General features: G+C 43.9%; 3 protein-coding genes and 1 long non-coding RNA gene across 4 annotated transcripts; 1 reads left to right on the top strand and 3 right to left on the bottom strand.

Moving 5' to 3' along the window:
* Positions 1 to 2,736: 2,736 nt before the first annotated feature.
* On the top strand, positions 2,737 to 4,207 carry LOC101781281 (CEN-like protein 2). Its single transcript, XM_004977511.2, has 4 exons — positions 2,737 to 3,401; positions 3,488 to 3,549; positions 3,693 to 3,733; positions 3,820 to 4,207. The coding sequence occupies exons 1-4, from the start codon at positions 3,201 to 3,203 to the stop codon at positions 4,035 to 4,037; spliced, it is 522 nt and encodes a 173-aa protein (XP_004977568.1). The 5' UTR covers positions 2,737 to 3,200; the 3' UTR covers positions 4,038 to 4,207.
* On the bottom strand, positions 3,543 to 6,257 carry LOC111257868. Its single transcript, XR_002678463.1, has 2 exons — positions 6,063 to 6,257; positions 3,543 to 4,348 (listed from the first exon to the last, which is right to left on the bottom strand). It is a non-coding gene; the product is annotated as an uncharacterized LOC111257868 (long non-coding RNA).
* Positions 6,258 to 8,161: 1,904 nt separating this feature from the next.
* Positions 8,162 to 8,950, bottom strand: LOC101780474. Its single transcript, XM_004977509.2, has one exon. It carries the CDS (start codon positions 8,867 to 8,869, stop codon positions 8,483 to 8,485), a length of 387 nt encoding a protein of 128 aa, XP_004977566.1. The 5' UTR covers positions 8,870 to 8,950; the 3' UTR covers positions 8,162 to 8,482.
* Positions 8,951 to 9,456: 506 nt separating this feature from the next.
* LOC111257814 (protein LITTLE ZIPPER 3-like) lies at positions 9,457 to 10,308 on the bottom strand. The gene is made up of 2 exons (XM_022827907.1): positions 10,215 to 10,308; positions 9,457 to 10,027 (listed from the first exon to the last, which is right to left on the bottom strand). Exon 2 carries the CDS (start codon positions 10,006 to 10,008, stop codon positions 9,754 to 9,756), a length of 255 nt encoding a protein of 84 aa, XP_022683642.1. The 5' UTR covers positions 10,009 to 10,027; positions 10,215 to 10,308; the 3' UTR covers positions 9,457 to 9,753.
* Positions 10,309 to 13,628: the final 3,320 nt, after the last annotated feature.

Below are 13,628 nucleotides of genomic sequence, written 5' to 3'. Positions count from 1 at the left end.
ACTTGCACAGCGTGTTCGGCTGGCTGCTGCTGCTCGACTGCTGGTGCAGCAGCAGGCAGAGCCTCCTACGATGATATCTGGAGTAGCTGTTCAGCTGGCTGCTGCCGAGCGGCGGCGGCCAGCTGCAAAGCAGCTAGCCGAACACGAAGTTTTTCCTACCAAAATCCTGCAGCTTGCCACCACGTGGGATAAAAGTTTAATATATTCAACTCTCATGGCATAGATCGCCCAAACCACGAACCAAATCCTCATGGAACTCCCTCAGCGTCAACCAGCACAATCACAATTTGAGAGTTATCTTGTATGCTTGGGTACTGACTCGTAAGCAATCAAGGGGAGACACATTGATCCTTGGAGATTCGTTGGAGCATGGACTCTTCCCGCCAAAGTCTTCATGTCATGATCTGAATATCTGACCGCCTCCACGGATTGGCCCACAATGATCCTCCCGTCAAGTCCATTCAGGTTGGCTACTTACCACTCTGCGTGTTCAGGGACAAAGGCTCAGTGGATGGCTCCTTTTTCACATAGGTGCTGGATAACAGCTTATTGACAACAACCAAGAAACATCATCATCTGCATGGAGGTGAAATATGGTTATTATTGCCCCCAGAGATGTATAAATGGAACTTGTTAATGAGGCTGAACATTGGTAAAGCAGCCTTTGTCTTTTCTAATTGTTTTAGTACATGCAAGAGTGAAACTAGTGAAGATTTTTCTGTTACTGGAACTAGTCAAGATGCCATAGAAACAAGTCAGCAGCACTCATCATTCAGTATACCATCCCAAAGATGCGCAGGGTACAAAATCAACTATACCAATTATTGGTAGCCGTTTGGTATTGCTCCCTCAGAACTCTGGCAGCTAACCAATCTGTCTCCACGGACTACTAAACTAGTGAACTTCATTGAAAGCCCTAGGCATAAGAAAGCCCTAAGCTATTGCTAAACTGGTCTGATTTCCAAAAAAAAACTGACCCTATAGAGATTTTCCTACCAATGGGGCTGCGATATGCATTTACCATTGGTTGGAACAGCTATGAGATTCTACTACCTTAGCTAGGTGTGGAGCAAATATCATGGAATTGGCAGGAGCAGAAAATTGTCACCAAGCTGTACTTAACCTCCTACCACTTACGCATGGTGCCGAGCAGGCATGATGGCATTTGATCATAACAGAAGAATGCACAAACCTGTACTTGGCTCCACCACTTATGGAAATCTATAAAGATTTTTTAATGCCTCAATCAAGAAGAACCTATGAACTTTTTAAAACTGAATTGACATCTCTGCACTAGACAGCACCCTACATGATGAAGTGGCGGCGGCACTGCATTCTGTTCCTTTATTCTCTTCAGCGACTTCTTGTCATAGCATGGCAAAGAGTAGAATAAACAGATAATAATGGTAAATCAGTTGGTATCACAGTCCGAGGAAAAATTCTAACACGAATTGAACTCAAAGCTTCTCTTTTCCTTAACAGAAAAAGAGGCAGCTAAATGAGGGTTACCTAAAAAGAATAAGCCGGCAAAAATGAACATTTGAGGGTTGAGAGGCTTCCACGCAGACAGAGCAGCATTTCATCTCCAAGACAATGAGAATATGTATATATATATATGTATGTATATATATATTATATAAAACAGGAAGATAAGAATATTGGCAATTTAAGTAAACATCAAATCAAGCATGCCAAATGGAATTGATAGTTTCCTCAAAAACCAAATTCCAAAGAATCATATTCCCCGTTTCCCATTTACCTCCAGAACGGCCATCTTCCTACCATCGATAATTTATGTAGATATAACAATAAGGTATTTTAATGTGCTTTCCAGAAATCAGGTGCTACTACAGATTTCCAGAATAGCTCATATGTTTTTCACCTTTAAAAGGTGCAGAGCTGATACACAAATTTGATAAGGTGATTAAGCATCATATTCTGCAGAGCACAAAGGCTTCCACGTCCACAGCGCAGCAATTTTTGTCTCCAAGCCACGGAAAAAAAATATTCCCCTTTATTTTCCATTTATCTCCACAAAGCCATACTTCCAAACTTGCCACGAATAGTTACGCAGAGATTCCATTTTTTTAAGAAAAAAGGATAAGTGTGCTCTCCAGAAATGAGATGGTAATGATTATATGACAAAGTTCCCTTTTTTCTAGGAGCTTGGTTATACTAGGAGCTTGGACGCTATGGAACCACATAAACAAGGGAGAGTTTTTGATGGGGGCAGCCCCTTCAAGCAGCACATCAGTTCTTTAAAGAAGAGTTGAGGCTTTGGGGCCTTGCTGTTGCTAAAAAAATTCAGGATTTATTTCAGGTCAACGGGAGGGTCAAGTGAGAGTTTCTTAGTTTAGGTCTGTGTGGTGTTGCGGCAGCCTTATTTCATCCTTTGTGAGGAAATGAGACTGCTTTGTACGGGAATCTTTCCCCTTCTTTCTCTCTTAATATAAAGATATGCAGCTCTCCCGCGTGTTCGATAAAAAAAGTTCCCTTTTTTCTCTTTCAGTAGGGCATAGAGATAATGGCACACAATAATTTGATAACACGGTTAAGCATTGAATTCTGCAAAGTGGCTGTCATGCAGATCCTACGTAGGTAGGTGAGCGATGTTTCCCAGCAATACAAGATAGTTTAGCACCGTAATCTTTACCGTGACCCACTTTCCTGGAGGTGTGTTACGTTCTATAAAGGTATAAAATATAATTATTGATCTATCACATATTTTGTGACGACAACACCCGAAAAACATTGTTTCATTCATGAAAGAATACCTTCAGTACGTTCATCTCAATAAGAAAAGGAAAATTTTGCACATTTGTAGTCAATTATTCATATCAGATGGTTCTGAGAGGGGATCCCAAGAACTTGAAAGAAGATACGTGAAGCATTGCTTGTGTAGATTCTTTATGTGATTGTTAGAGAAATATAGTACCCCTTGTTGGCTTTCTTGGAAAAAGCATACATCCTTCCTGTTGCCTTTTCAGCTGCATCCATAGCATGCCCAACTAAAAAAACACACATGCTTCACATCCTCTTTTGATCCTACACTTGGCAACAGGTTCCAAACCACTATAAATAGAGGCCTGTGCTCAACCAATGCCCAATAAGCAGCTCGCGGCACATCCTTGAGTGCATTAGCTTGCTGCATTCAGTCAGAGCATTTGTTCTGCAGAATACAAATACCTGTCCCTCCAACCATGTCTAGGTCTGTCGAGGCACTCGTAGTCGGTCGGGTGATTGGTGAAGTCCTCGACTCCTTTAATCCATGTGTGAAGATGACAGTGACCTACAACTCAAACAAACTTGTCTTCAATGGCCACGAGATATACCCATCAGCAGTTGTATCTAAACCAAGAGTAGAGGTTCAAGGGGGTGACTTGCGGTCTTTCTTTACATTGGTTAGCAGTCAAATGCTTCATGGTTAAATCCAAATATTCTATATGTAATATTCCTTCCCTAATGGCCATAGCTCTTCAAATTTCAGGTTATGACAGACCCAGATGTCCCAGGACCAAGTGATCCATATCAAAGAGAGCACCTTCACTGGTAATATTCAGCATTTCTTACCTCATGGACATCAAATAACATATGTTGCTAAGGAAGATAGCATCACATCTTCCATATACACAAAACAGCACATTTTCTGAACACTTTGTGGTGTGGCTAAATGTTATCCTTTACATTTGCAGGATCGTGACCGATATACCTGGGACAACAGATGCCTCGTTTGGTAGGCTCTTTCACTGATTCATGCTTAATCTATGCCATGTTCCAGTTGTTCTTTGAATTAATAACCATGCATCTTCCAAATTGCAGGGCGAGAGGTCATAAGCTACGAGAGCCCAAGACCTAGCATTGGTATCCACAGGTTCATTTTTGTGCTCTTCAAGCAGAAGCGCAGGCAAACTGTAACTGTGCCATCCTTCAGGGATCATTTCAACACCAAGCAGTTTGCTGAGGAAAATGACCTTGGCCTCCCTGTAGCTGCTGTCTACTTCAATGCTCAGAGAGAAACAGCTGCTAGGAGGCGCTGAAAGTTCTAGATCCCACTGTCCACATTATGATAAATAAGCGCCTTCAGATCCTCTTACTACAAAATCAATGATCCATGAATGATCCGGATGCATTTTGCAAATTGTATCAGTACTAGATTGTTTTGCAAGTGTTAAGATTGAGTCATGAATGATCCATGCTTATAGTAAAATTTCATGTATAAGACAGTCCCTGAAAGTCTGAAACCAGGGTTGTTGGACATCCCCCACAGGCAAAAAAAAATCATCTACTATTTGCAGTGTGCCACTTGCCAGATTCACACTATGTGCACTTTTTCTGACATCCAAATCTCCTGGAAATGGAAATTGTCAGATTTTGTCATGTCACCTTGTAGAAATATGAAGACATCCCTAGTGAATTATTGTTAGAGGCATGGACAGATAAGGGAGGTACCACCTAGAGGACTGCCTACTAGAAATGTTAAAGTATGGTATCTGAGTCTAAACTGAATGCTCTCTTTGTTCACAAGAGGCTACTTATACAAGCAACATTGCAACCTGTGCAAAGTAGAATTCCCTTGGCTAGCCTACAAAGCGTCAAGTATAAACGATTTTACTTGTGTTCTCAGTTGCTGGGGAGTGGAATCTCAGTTCTCTTTGCTAGTTGAAGGAAGAATTCGGGTATTAAAGATGTAATTCATATACCTTTTGAATACATATGCCACTAAAATGCAGAAAGGCAAATAAGAAAGAGTAGGAAGAAGAAGTTAAATATTGAAAATACTAATGGTAAGAGTATAAAAAACTAGCAGAAATTCTCACATATCTGTGAGGCATATGAAAATATGCAACAAAGATTATTTGTAAAGTTTCCAAATTAATGCCTGAAAATATCAATCTTCTAGTCCAGATATGGTGCTCTATTCAGAATTTAGACTTCTAACGTATCTGAATATTCAACAAATGTATAATCCAAACATATCAAGCAAATGGTATCCAGATCTCTCCTTTCTCTCCTGATGAATGTGAGAATTTCTAGGTTCAACAGTAAACATGGTTCTTCCAATGTCACATGTACCCAATTTTTTTATTATATTTTGATATATGTAACGAAAGAAAACCAGGCTTAATTGGCTTTATGGTTGAACCTTTTTCTTAGTAACCATTGAGTGGCCAAAGATGCAAGATGAAAACGCACTTTTTTTGAAGGGAAGATAAAAGGGCAATAAATATACTAAGGACGAAGTCTTATCTTAGGTCGCAACTTCATCATCGAGTATTGGTTGCAGATAAAAGTTCCTCTACACATCACCACACATTTATATTTTCTAATCCCAAAACCTCATAATATATTTTATGAAATCCATCATTTCGATGATAACATGTTCTGATTGATGCAGGTTAAAAATTCTTCCCGGAAATAGGCCATATCCTACACGTTTGTTTCTTTTATCTGGTGCTTTCCTTTGCTCTTCTTAGTGCCCGAATATTACACAGCTCTATATAACCACAGTAGGCGTTTTTGTCCTTTCTGAACTCTGTTCACTACAGATTTCAACGATAATAGGCAACTCTGTTCTTTCTGAACTCTAGGTTCCTTGCATATGTCAACTTTCAGATGCCCAACTTTCTCTCAGGGAAACGTGGAACACACACCACATCTGCAGCAGCCCAATTTTATACCGGATATATAAACAACTCTACTTTATTTTGGGAGGAAAATAAAAGTCAACTTAAGTAAATGTAAACCAAAAGCGCCTAACTTTGATGAGACGTTATTATCGAACAAAGTCACAGAAATGTCAGATATCTGCTGGATTTCGAATAGGAGACAATCAAAGTAAAACTAGCAGAGTTGTCGCCAACGAAGACAATGGAATACCCAGCAGTTCATGCTAATTTGTGCTAATTTTTTTGAGGATCAATTTGTGCTAATTGAAACGCGCGAGTGAAATTGTTGCTCAACGGCAGCACATAAACAACGCACCCAATCAACAAAATAAGTAACATGGAAACTTGAATGCGATCAGAGGGAGGCGAGGGCCGAGCGAATGCGAGTCCCCTCACCGGCCGGTCACCGCGACCTCATCTCGGTGGAAGCAATCGCTCGATGAGGAAGTGGCGCCGCCCCGCGACCTGGCAGCACCATCTCTCAGCAGCCGGTGGCTGGGGCTTCGGGGGCGTCATCGCCGAGGCGGTTCCGCGACGCCAATCCGCCACCGGCGCCACGCCCGAGTTGCGCGCAGCTGTGCTTTGTGCTCCCACGTGCACAATCGATACGCGATCTCCACTAGAAGACGTATTTCTATAGGTATCGCGAGAGTACGCCTCGTAGGGCAAGAAAGGATTGTAAGCCCTACGAGGCCCTAATTGGGCTATAACTGGAAAGGTTATTTGGGCTTACTTGGCCCATACTATCACATCCACGCGGATTGGGCCTGGGTTCAATCAAAAGAGTAAAAAAAAAGGGAGTGACTACCTGTCATCCGGGTAATTTTCAACCCGTGTATCACTCAGATTTTGACCCAATAACAGCTAAGAAAAATAAAGAAATAACTAGGGGGGAAACTGTGTTGCTGGTGAAGCCGTGAAGGTAGTATTCATTTACTATCCATTGTTTTCTGATTCTAAATTTGACACTGACCATTAATTGTTGAACTTACTAAAATGGTGCAGGTGGTATTCATTTACTGTCCATTCATCTCTGCTTCTAAATTTAACACTGATCATTAATTGTTGCTTGGTTCATAAAAGCGTTGAAAGAAAATTGAACATGGAGATGACAAAACTGAAACTAGAAATGCATAACATCACAATGCAACTATCTGTGCATAATACTCGCAGAATAATTTTGCTTCAGCATTCATTTATTCATGTACAGAATAAGGACATGAAACAAAATAAACTGTACATGAGACTAAGCTGAATATTGAACACCAAGCCACTTTGGAAGCCATCAGACTTGATGGTGATGAACGTGCCCTGCATCCTCAACCATAATAGAGATTGTTTGTGATCTTGACAAAAAAGAAACAGAATCACATGCATGATCGGTGTTAAATGGAGACAGAAAAAGGATGGGCATCTGTACTCATACCGAGCCTAGAGCATATACTGACTATTTAGAAAATATCAAAAAATGAAATCTGAGACTACACTAAAACAAAACAGAACTAATACAGAATTCAGACCTGCATGCAGCAGCTAAATCTTAGACCCGAATGCTTTAGAGCCAAGATCCATTTGCAGCTGCAGCCTTGACTTTGTCGGGAAAAAAAAAGAAGAAAACTGAATAATGAATCACTGAATTATTTAACCTGAAAGACGATGTTAGTGCAGCTACAACAGATAAAAAAGCAATATAATGAAACATTTAGAAAAAAAAATGGAGACAGAAAAAGGATAGGCATCTGTACTCATATCGAGCCTAGAGCATAGAATGAATATTTAGAAAATCTGAAAAAAATGAAATATGAGACTACACTAAAGAAATGAATAGGACTCTAAATTGACTAATACTGAATGACTCTGAACAATTGATCTTGTTTGTAGGAAACCTTCAACCTGTTGTATAGTGGTTTCACACAGCAATAGTAGCTGCTATATAGTGGTTACAACGAATATTCAGCTGACAATGTTAACTTCGGCGCATTTTAATGCTGTCTAAATCAGTAAGTAAATTGAATACTAATAAAGTAAATCCATCAAAAGATGAGCTAATTTAAATCTGGAAAATGTTATATAGTTCTTCAATTGTGTTTCTGATTGAGAGCTGGTCAAAAGAAGAAAAAGACATGACACATAGAAAGTGGAACAACCTTAAGATGGCATAAAATTGAAAAATGGAGAAAAGCAATGAATGGAGCAAGAATTGGATGGAAAAGGCACTCAACCATATTGCACTGAATTATGAAGAAACTGAAAGCAGAAAAAATGGAGCAAATCAGAATGGTTACTAGAAATAGGCAAAATGAATTAATACATTCATAACACCGAATATTCAGAGGTTAATGAATATTCAGAAACCTTAGCATACTGACAATGTTAACTGAATCCACTGAATATTTAGAGACAAATGAAGATTCAGAACCCAGACTGATGAAATGAATCTGGGAGGAGCGTCGTTGTCCAATGTGCTTGCCTTTTCTTTTGTTTTCATACACTATAATCATAATCACCCGAGAGATAATTAGAAATCTGGAATCTTGGAATGATCCTGGCCGTAGAAATCTGGGTGAGAAACCATCACATAATCACCCGAAATTCCGAAAAAAAAAGTGACTGAAAACAAAGTTGAACTGTTCCGTCGATTTATAGTACACAACGACTGAGCCAGAAATGAACCATATTGTGGCAAAAATGCAGCCTCTTTATTGCGCTTTAACATAAGCCACTGAACCTAGCTAGCTAGTTACCTTGCTCGATCGGTCTGTAGACTGTAGTCTGTACTGCTAGCTGTTGCATTACATGGGACGAAACGTGCCCGATCAGTACCTCTGAAAGTAGGCATCGAAGCCTCTGCTCGAGAAGCAAAACCTGGCCGAGTTCCCTGGCCGTCCAAGAAGAAACCTCCTGCCGACGCCGCCACCCAAGACGAGCCTCCTGGAGCTGTAGTAGCCTGAGTAGGGGTACGACGACAGCGCGCTGCTCGCGTCGACCGGCACCGCGTTGCTCACCGACCGTGCTGGCAGCAGGCAGTTGGCCAGCAGAGCATGCTGCTGCTGCCCGTCGTCGGCGACGGCAGCAGAATAGTAATGGCCGCGGTGGCCGTCGAGGAGGTCGATGTCGAGCTCGAACAGCTCGTCCTCGTCGTCGATGTCGGGGACCACCTTCTTCCGGTCATCGTCGTCGCTGGCCATGCGTATGCCTGCCATGTTGCTTTGTGATATACTGTATGTGTTTAATTTCCTGGTGACTTGGATGAAGAAAAAGGAATTGAAGGTAGAGCTGGGCGTGGCGTGCAGGGTACCGGTGGTATATATGATGATGCTTTACCTTGCTTGCACGAACATAGACGAGGGTGGGTAAAGATGGTTGGGAATGGCGCGCGCGTTAGGTGGTGACATCGTGACCCGGTAGAGTAGAGTAGGTTGCCTACAATTCCTATTTTCTTTTTATGAAGGAAGAAATATATGGAAACGCAAGACTTGATGTAGAGGCTGCCCAGCTAGGCAAAGCAACCTAATTAATTAATTAATACAAAATTAATTACTAGGCCTGAATCCATGCGCAGCCCAGACGACGGGTTTTTCCCTGTCGGGCTCATATTGGGCTGGGCTTTCCAGTGAAACGCACGGGGGGGCCTGCCGGCCTGGTATCTCGCAAGCACTCACCAGTCACCAGCAGCTTGTGCAGGGTTCACATGGTCAACCGCGCGTCAGACACTCAGGCTCAGACAAACATACTACTATTCATGCAGTGCCAGTACTGATCTCTCCCATTTCTTCTTCCTCGAGAAAAACTCTATTGCATCGCATATTTGCATACAAGAGAGAGGCACTTGTTTTTACAAAAGCAGCAGTACTGGAACAATCGTCGGTAGCATGCTGCGTGCACTGTGAAAGACTGACTGCTCAACTGACTAGTTGAGTTGAGTACTCCATCTGCGTAGCACAAAATGCTGCCGCTGCTGGCTTAACCATCATCATCAGTTCCTAACTTCCTTCTACTACTACTCTACCAGTGGCTAGTTAGGAGTAGTAACCAGCTAGCTACTGCTACGTTACAAAAGACAAGGATGCAGCTAGCGGTCACTTGTTCACATAGTGGGCTGCTGCTTGCCGGCCGCCTTGAAGTTGTTGGCCGCGGTGGCGGCGGAAGGGGCGCCTTGCTGCTGCTGGGACGCCGACGACGACGCCGAGGAGTTGTGCTGCTGCTGCTGCTGCTTGCGCTTGAGCTGGGCGAGGAGGGCCTTGTTCTCCTGGTCCAGCTGCTGCGCCTTCCTCCGCAGCCGCTCGTTCTCGTGCATCATCCGCAGGTTCTCCAGGCACAGGCTCGAGTTCACACGCTCCATCCTTCGCCTGGCAAGCTACCTGCATATACATGCATCCAAAACCACCAAAATAAAGTTCAGAAGTCAAATGCTTGCAGTCAATTTTCAGAACGAGCATGATCAAAACACATGTAACTTCAACTGGAAACAAGAAACAAAGGGTTCAACACAGACAACTGGAAATATACACTCGAATCTGCAATGCTCTGCATTTGAAGCACTAGTACCTCTCCCTGAACTCTGCAGTAGCGCGGTTGGCTTGGCCTTTACAGGCAGATGATTTGCACTTGTGCAGGGGGTCGGGGAGGACGAGGAGGCTAGATGAGGAAGAGCTCGATGTGTTTCGCTCAAGTGTGCCTGGGAGTCTATTTATAGCCCGCCCTCAAGCTCGATGAAAGGAGTGTTCTTGTACGAGTCAATGCTGTGCGTCATGTATCATCCTCTGTCAGCTGCAGACTCGAGGCTGTGTGCGTGGTAGCTAGCTGTCAACAGAGTGTGATGATGGGGATGAATTGATGACGCACTCCAGGTCCAAAGATACGCCATCATTCTTCCTCTTCCTCCTCGGTCTTGTCAGCCCTGGCCCCCTCCTGGTCTTCCTTCTTGCCTTTGCGCTTCCTCCCTCTGGACCCTCTCCCTCTCTCTCCCTCTAACACACACAGATCGAGACCGCTGCATTTCTTGTGAAATTACAGTAGACAACATTGTGGTTTGGAGTTGAACAAAGGCGGATCATCATACAAGCACACATGCTAACTTGAGGTCAAAAGGTCAATGGCATTTAACCGTTGCACTCGATTGCATCTACTACTAGCAGTAGCAAGTGTACAGTACTCAAATGCACAGTGCAGTGTGCCTAGTCTTTGGCTGTCAACTCAAATGTTCTTGCTGATCTTGGAACAGATCTCTCTTGCTGTCCCGAGGCATGAGCGAATGATGACCAACATTAAGTGCAGGTCATCACTTCACTGCCTTCGATCGATCGCCCTGTTGCTACCTCCTTCAATACTCCATGATGGCCAGCGCCCATGTCACTCGCTTCACAACAAAAGATTGACGTCAAAAATATGCATCCTGTTCTTATCTTACTCATGTGCAACATGCCAACAGTAATACGTATTTCTAGTTGGCAGAATCGGTCTAAAAGCATGACTCTTCTAAAAGATTAACCTCAGAAAAAAATGACACAACAAGGGAAAAAATACAGTGAGTTAAAGACAATGCCCATTTTCCATCACCTTTCACTAGAATTTTTTTAAGAGTAAAGTGCGTAGTCATTCCTTAAACTTGCACATATGTGTCGTTCCGATCCCTGTGCTCTAAAATTGTATTTTCATGTCTCTAAACTTGTTTTTGGATCTCAAGTCCAAACGGGTCTTGACCCGCACCCACATATGGACGTGGCGTGTTGTCACATGGCTGGACCGTCCATAGGGTCCACAAGCCAGTTCTCTCAGCACGCTAGCATGGATTGGCCTCTCGCTTCCTTTCTTCCCCGGCGAGGAGCACCACAATTGCCACCACTGCTCCCTTTGTCCTGTAGTTCTTCTCTCCAGCACACTAGAGACCAGACTTCACGCCGATGCCGCGCATGAAGTCCAGCTCGATATCAGCAGCACCAACGCCGGCGTCGACACCATTTGGGACGACACTGTCAGCTCGACGCTGAGGTACCTCCACGTTGAGGTTCAGCACGTACGGCTGCTGCTGTTCAGCATCCCAGTTCTTGTCCTCAGCCTTGGAAGCGGCTGTCTCGTATGCGATGAACATAACGACCTCGACGAGAGACTCTAATAAACATCGCGGATAACGGGATTGAAGATGGCCATGAAGAGCATGGTGCCGACGGCATCACCGCCGGGCAGTGGTGCGAGCGTGCGAGTTGATGCAGACCGCGAGCCGCGCATCGGCGTCTTCTGCCATTTGCGCCCATCCGCATGTTGTTTCTCCCGTTGTGCTCAACAAGTTGTTAGTCGTGGCCTTGGTGGCGCATGGACAACGCACGCCAGGTGCTCGATCTTATGCTTAAGCCAGTGCCTCACCTTCGCAGCGTCCATGGTCGTCTCCGTCCCTGCTGCCTCCTCGGCCTCGCCGTCTCTTGTCAACGCGGCTCCGCCCATGGCACCTCCTTCGCACGCGCGACGGCGGCAGCTCGATATGGGCACATGTAGTGATCACACGACCGGGGAGTAGCTCGTCGACGTAGAGGACGGAGAAGCCGAGGCAGGCGACCGTGAGCTCGCGGCATGCATGCGGCATGCCAAGTTGCCACAACCTGGAAGATGGCGCGGCCTACAGCACCGTCGCTCTCCCCAGCTCGCGAGATTGCCACCTGCTGCCGCTCTTCCTCCTCCGCTCCCTGGCAAGGACTAAGAGATCATGCTCGCCATTTCCACGTAGACTCCATGTTGGCTAGAGGCGCACAGCATGGGGACCCGATTGGACTATGGTAAGACTCAAACAGAGTTTAGGGATAAAAAATGCATTCTAAGAGTATAGGAATCCTGCCCTTTACTGTTAAAAAAAAAGTATAGGAATCGGAATGATACAGCCGCCGCCGTGTAAGTTTAAGGACCGCTCGTGAGCACTTGAGCCTTGTGGGCGATGTTCAATGGTGACGGCTTGGGAGGTCAGGTCAGGTGAATGGCAATACACAGGAATAGGAGCTGCGTATACACAAGGATGGAATGGAAAATCTTGGAACTTGCTGAGCATGCCTACACTGTGCAAGTGGTACCAGTGTGAGTTGGGGCAGTTAGGATGTCAGTTTTGGCCATTGCCATGACACAGGAAGTAGGGAATGTGAGCTCAGCACTGCCTCAGGCCCTGTCACGTAGGGCCTGTTTTCTTCCACCTTGCTAAATTTTAGATGCTAAAAGTTGCTAAACTTTAGTTGCTAAATTTTAGTTGCTAAACTTTAGCAAAGCTGTTTGGATACTCTTGCTAAAAGGCATTTAATGAGCTGTAAAAGGACCTATCTACCCTTATTAAAGGTGCGCAGGAGGAGGGAGACAAGCAATAAATGAGGGGTATATGTTGTCCAGCCTACCTTTTAGCAAGTTTTAGCAACCAAAAACTTGCTAAAGTGCTAAACTTTAGCAACTCAACTTTAGCAAGTTTTAGCAAGAGTGTTTTGCAGTTTAGCAGCTTAAAGTTGCTAAACTTTAGCATCTAAAGTTTAGCAAGGTGGAAGAAAACAGGCACGTAGTACTCTGGTCCGGTCAAGTGTCAGGCAAAGTAGTAGGAAGGAAGCCAAGAACCAGTATGTATTTGCAGGAAATCCGGTTGGAGTTCATGTCGGAAGTAAAAGCCTGAGAGATGTGCAGCATTCAAGTGCATGTTTTCTGTTCTCCGATGCTCTCAACCACTGCCCAGATGCTTCAATCCTCCGTCATGGCATTGGCATGGCACTTGCAGATTTGGTTTTGAATGGCTCTATGTGCAAACATTTTTTTTCAACCAAAAAAAAAGATACTACTAGTATGTTTTTTAGTAGTATGTTTTTTTTTTGCAGAATGAAATTCAACATTGTGACTCCGTGTCCTATTATTCAGTCAAATCTCTACAGTATTTTGCACTACCCGACCAGCACTGTAATGCCAGTCTCCATGAGAGTACCATGGGAGTTTCATAGACATTTA

The sequence above is a fragment of the Setaria italica genome, chromosome VII, assembly GCF_000263155.2.
Source record: "Setaria italica strain Yugu1 chromosome VII, Setaria_italica_v2.0, whole genome shotgun sequence".
In the NCBI taxonomy this organism is placed as follows: Eukaryota; Viridiplantae; Streptophyta; class Magnoliopsida; order Poales; family Poaceae; genus Setaria; species Setaria italica.
This window is presented reverse-complemented; position numbering and strand designations above follow the sequence as displayed.

Excerpts from the sequence above, each read along its gene's own strand:
- LOC101780474 (XM_004977509.2), bottom strand. The coding sequence starts at position 8,869 with ATGGCAGGCATACGCATGGCCAGCGACGACGATGACCGGAAGAAGGTG.
- LOC111257814 (XM_022827907.1), bottom strand. The coding sequence starts at position 10,008 with ATGGAGCGTGTGAACTCGAGCCTGTGCCTGGAGAACCTGCGGATGATG.
- LOC101781281 (XM_004977511.2), top strand. The coding sequence starts at position 3,201 with ATGTCTAGGTCTGTCGAGGCACTCGTAGTCGGTCGGGTGATTGGTGAA. Across the intron at positions 3,402-3,487 it reads TGCGGTCTTTCTTTACATTG|GTTATGACAGACCCAGATGT; the intron begins GTTAGCAGTCAA and ends TTCAAATTTCAG. Across the intron at positions 3,734-3,819 it reads GACAACAGATGCCTCGTTTG|GGCGAGAGGTCATAAGCTAC; the intron begins GTAGGCTCTTTC and ends TCCAAATTGCAG.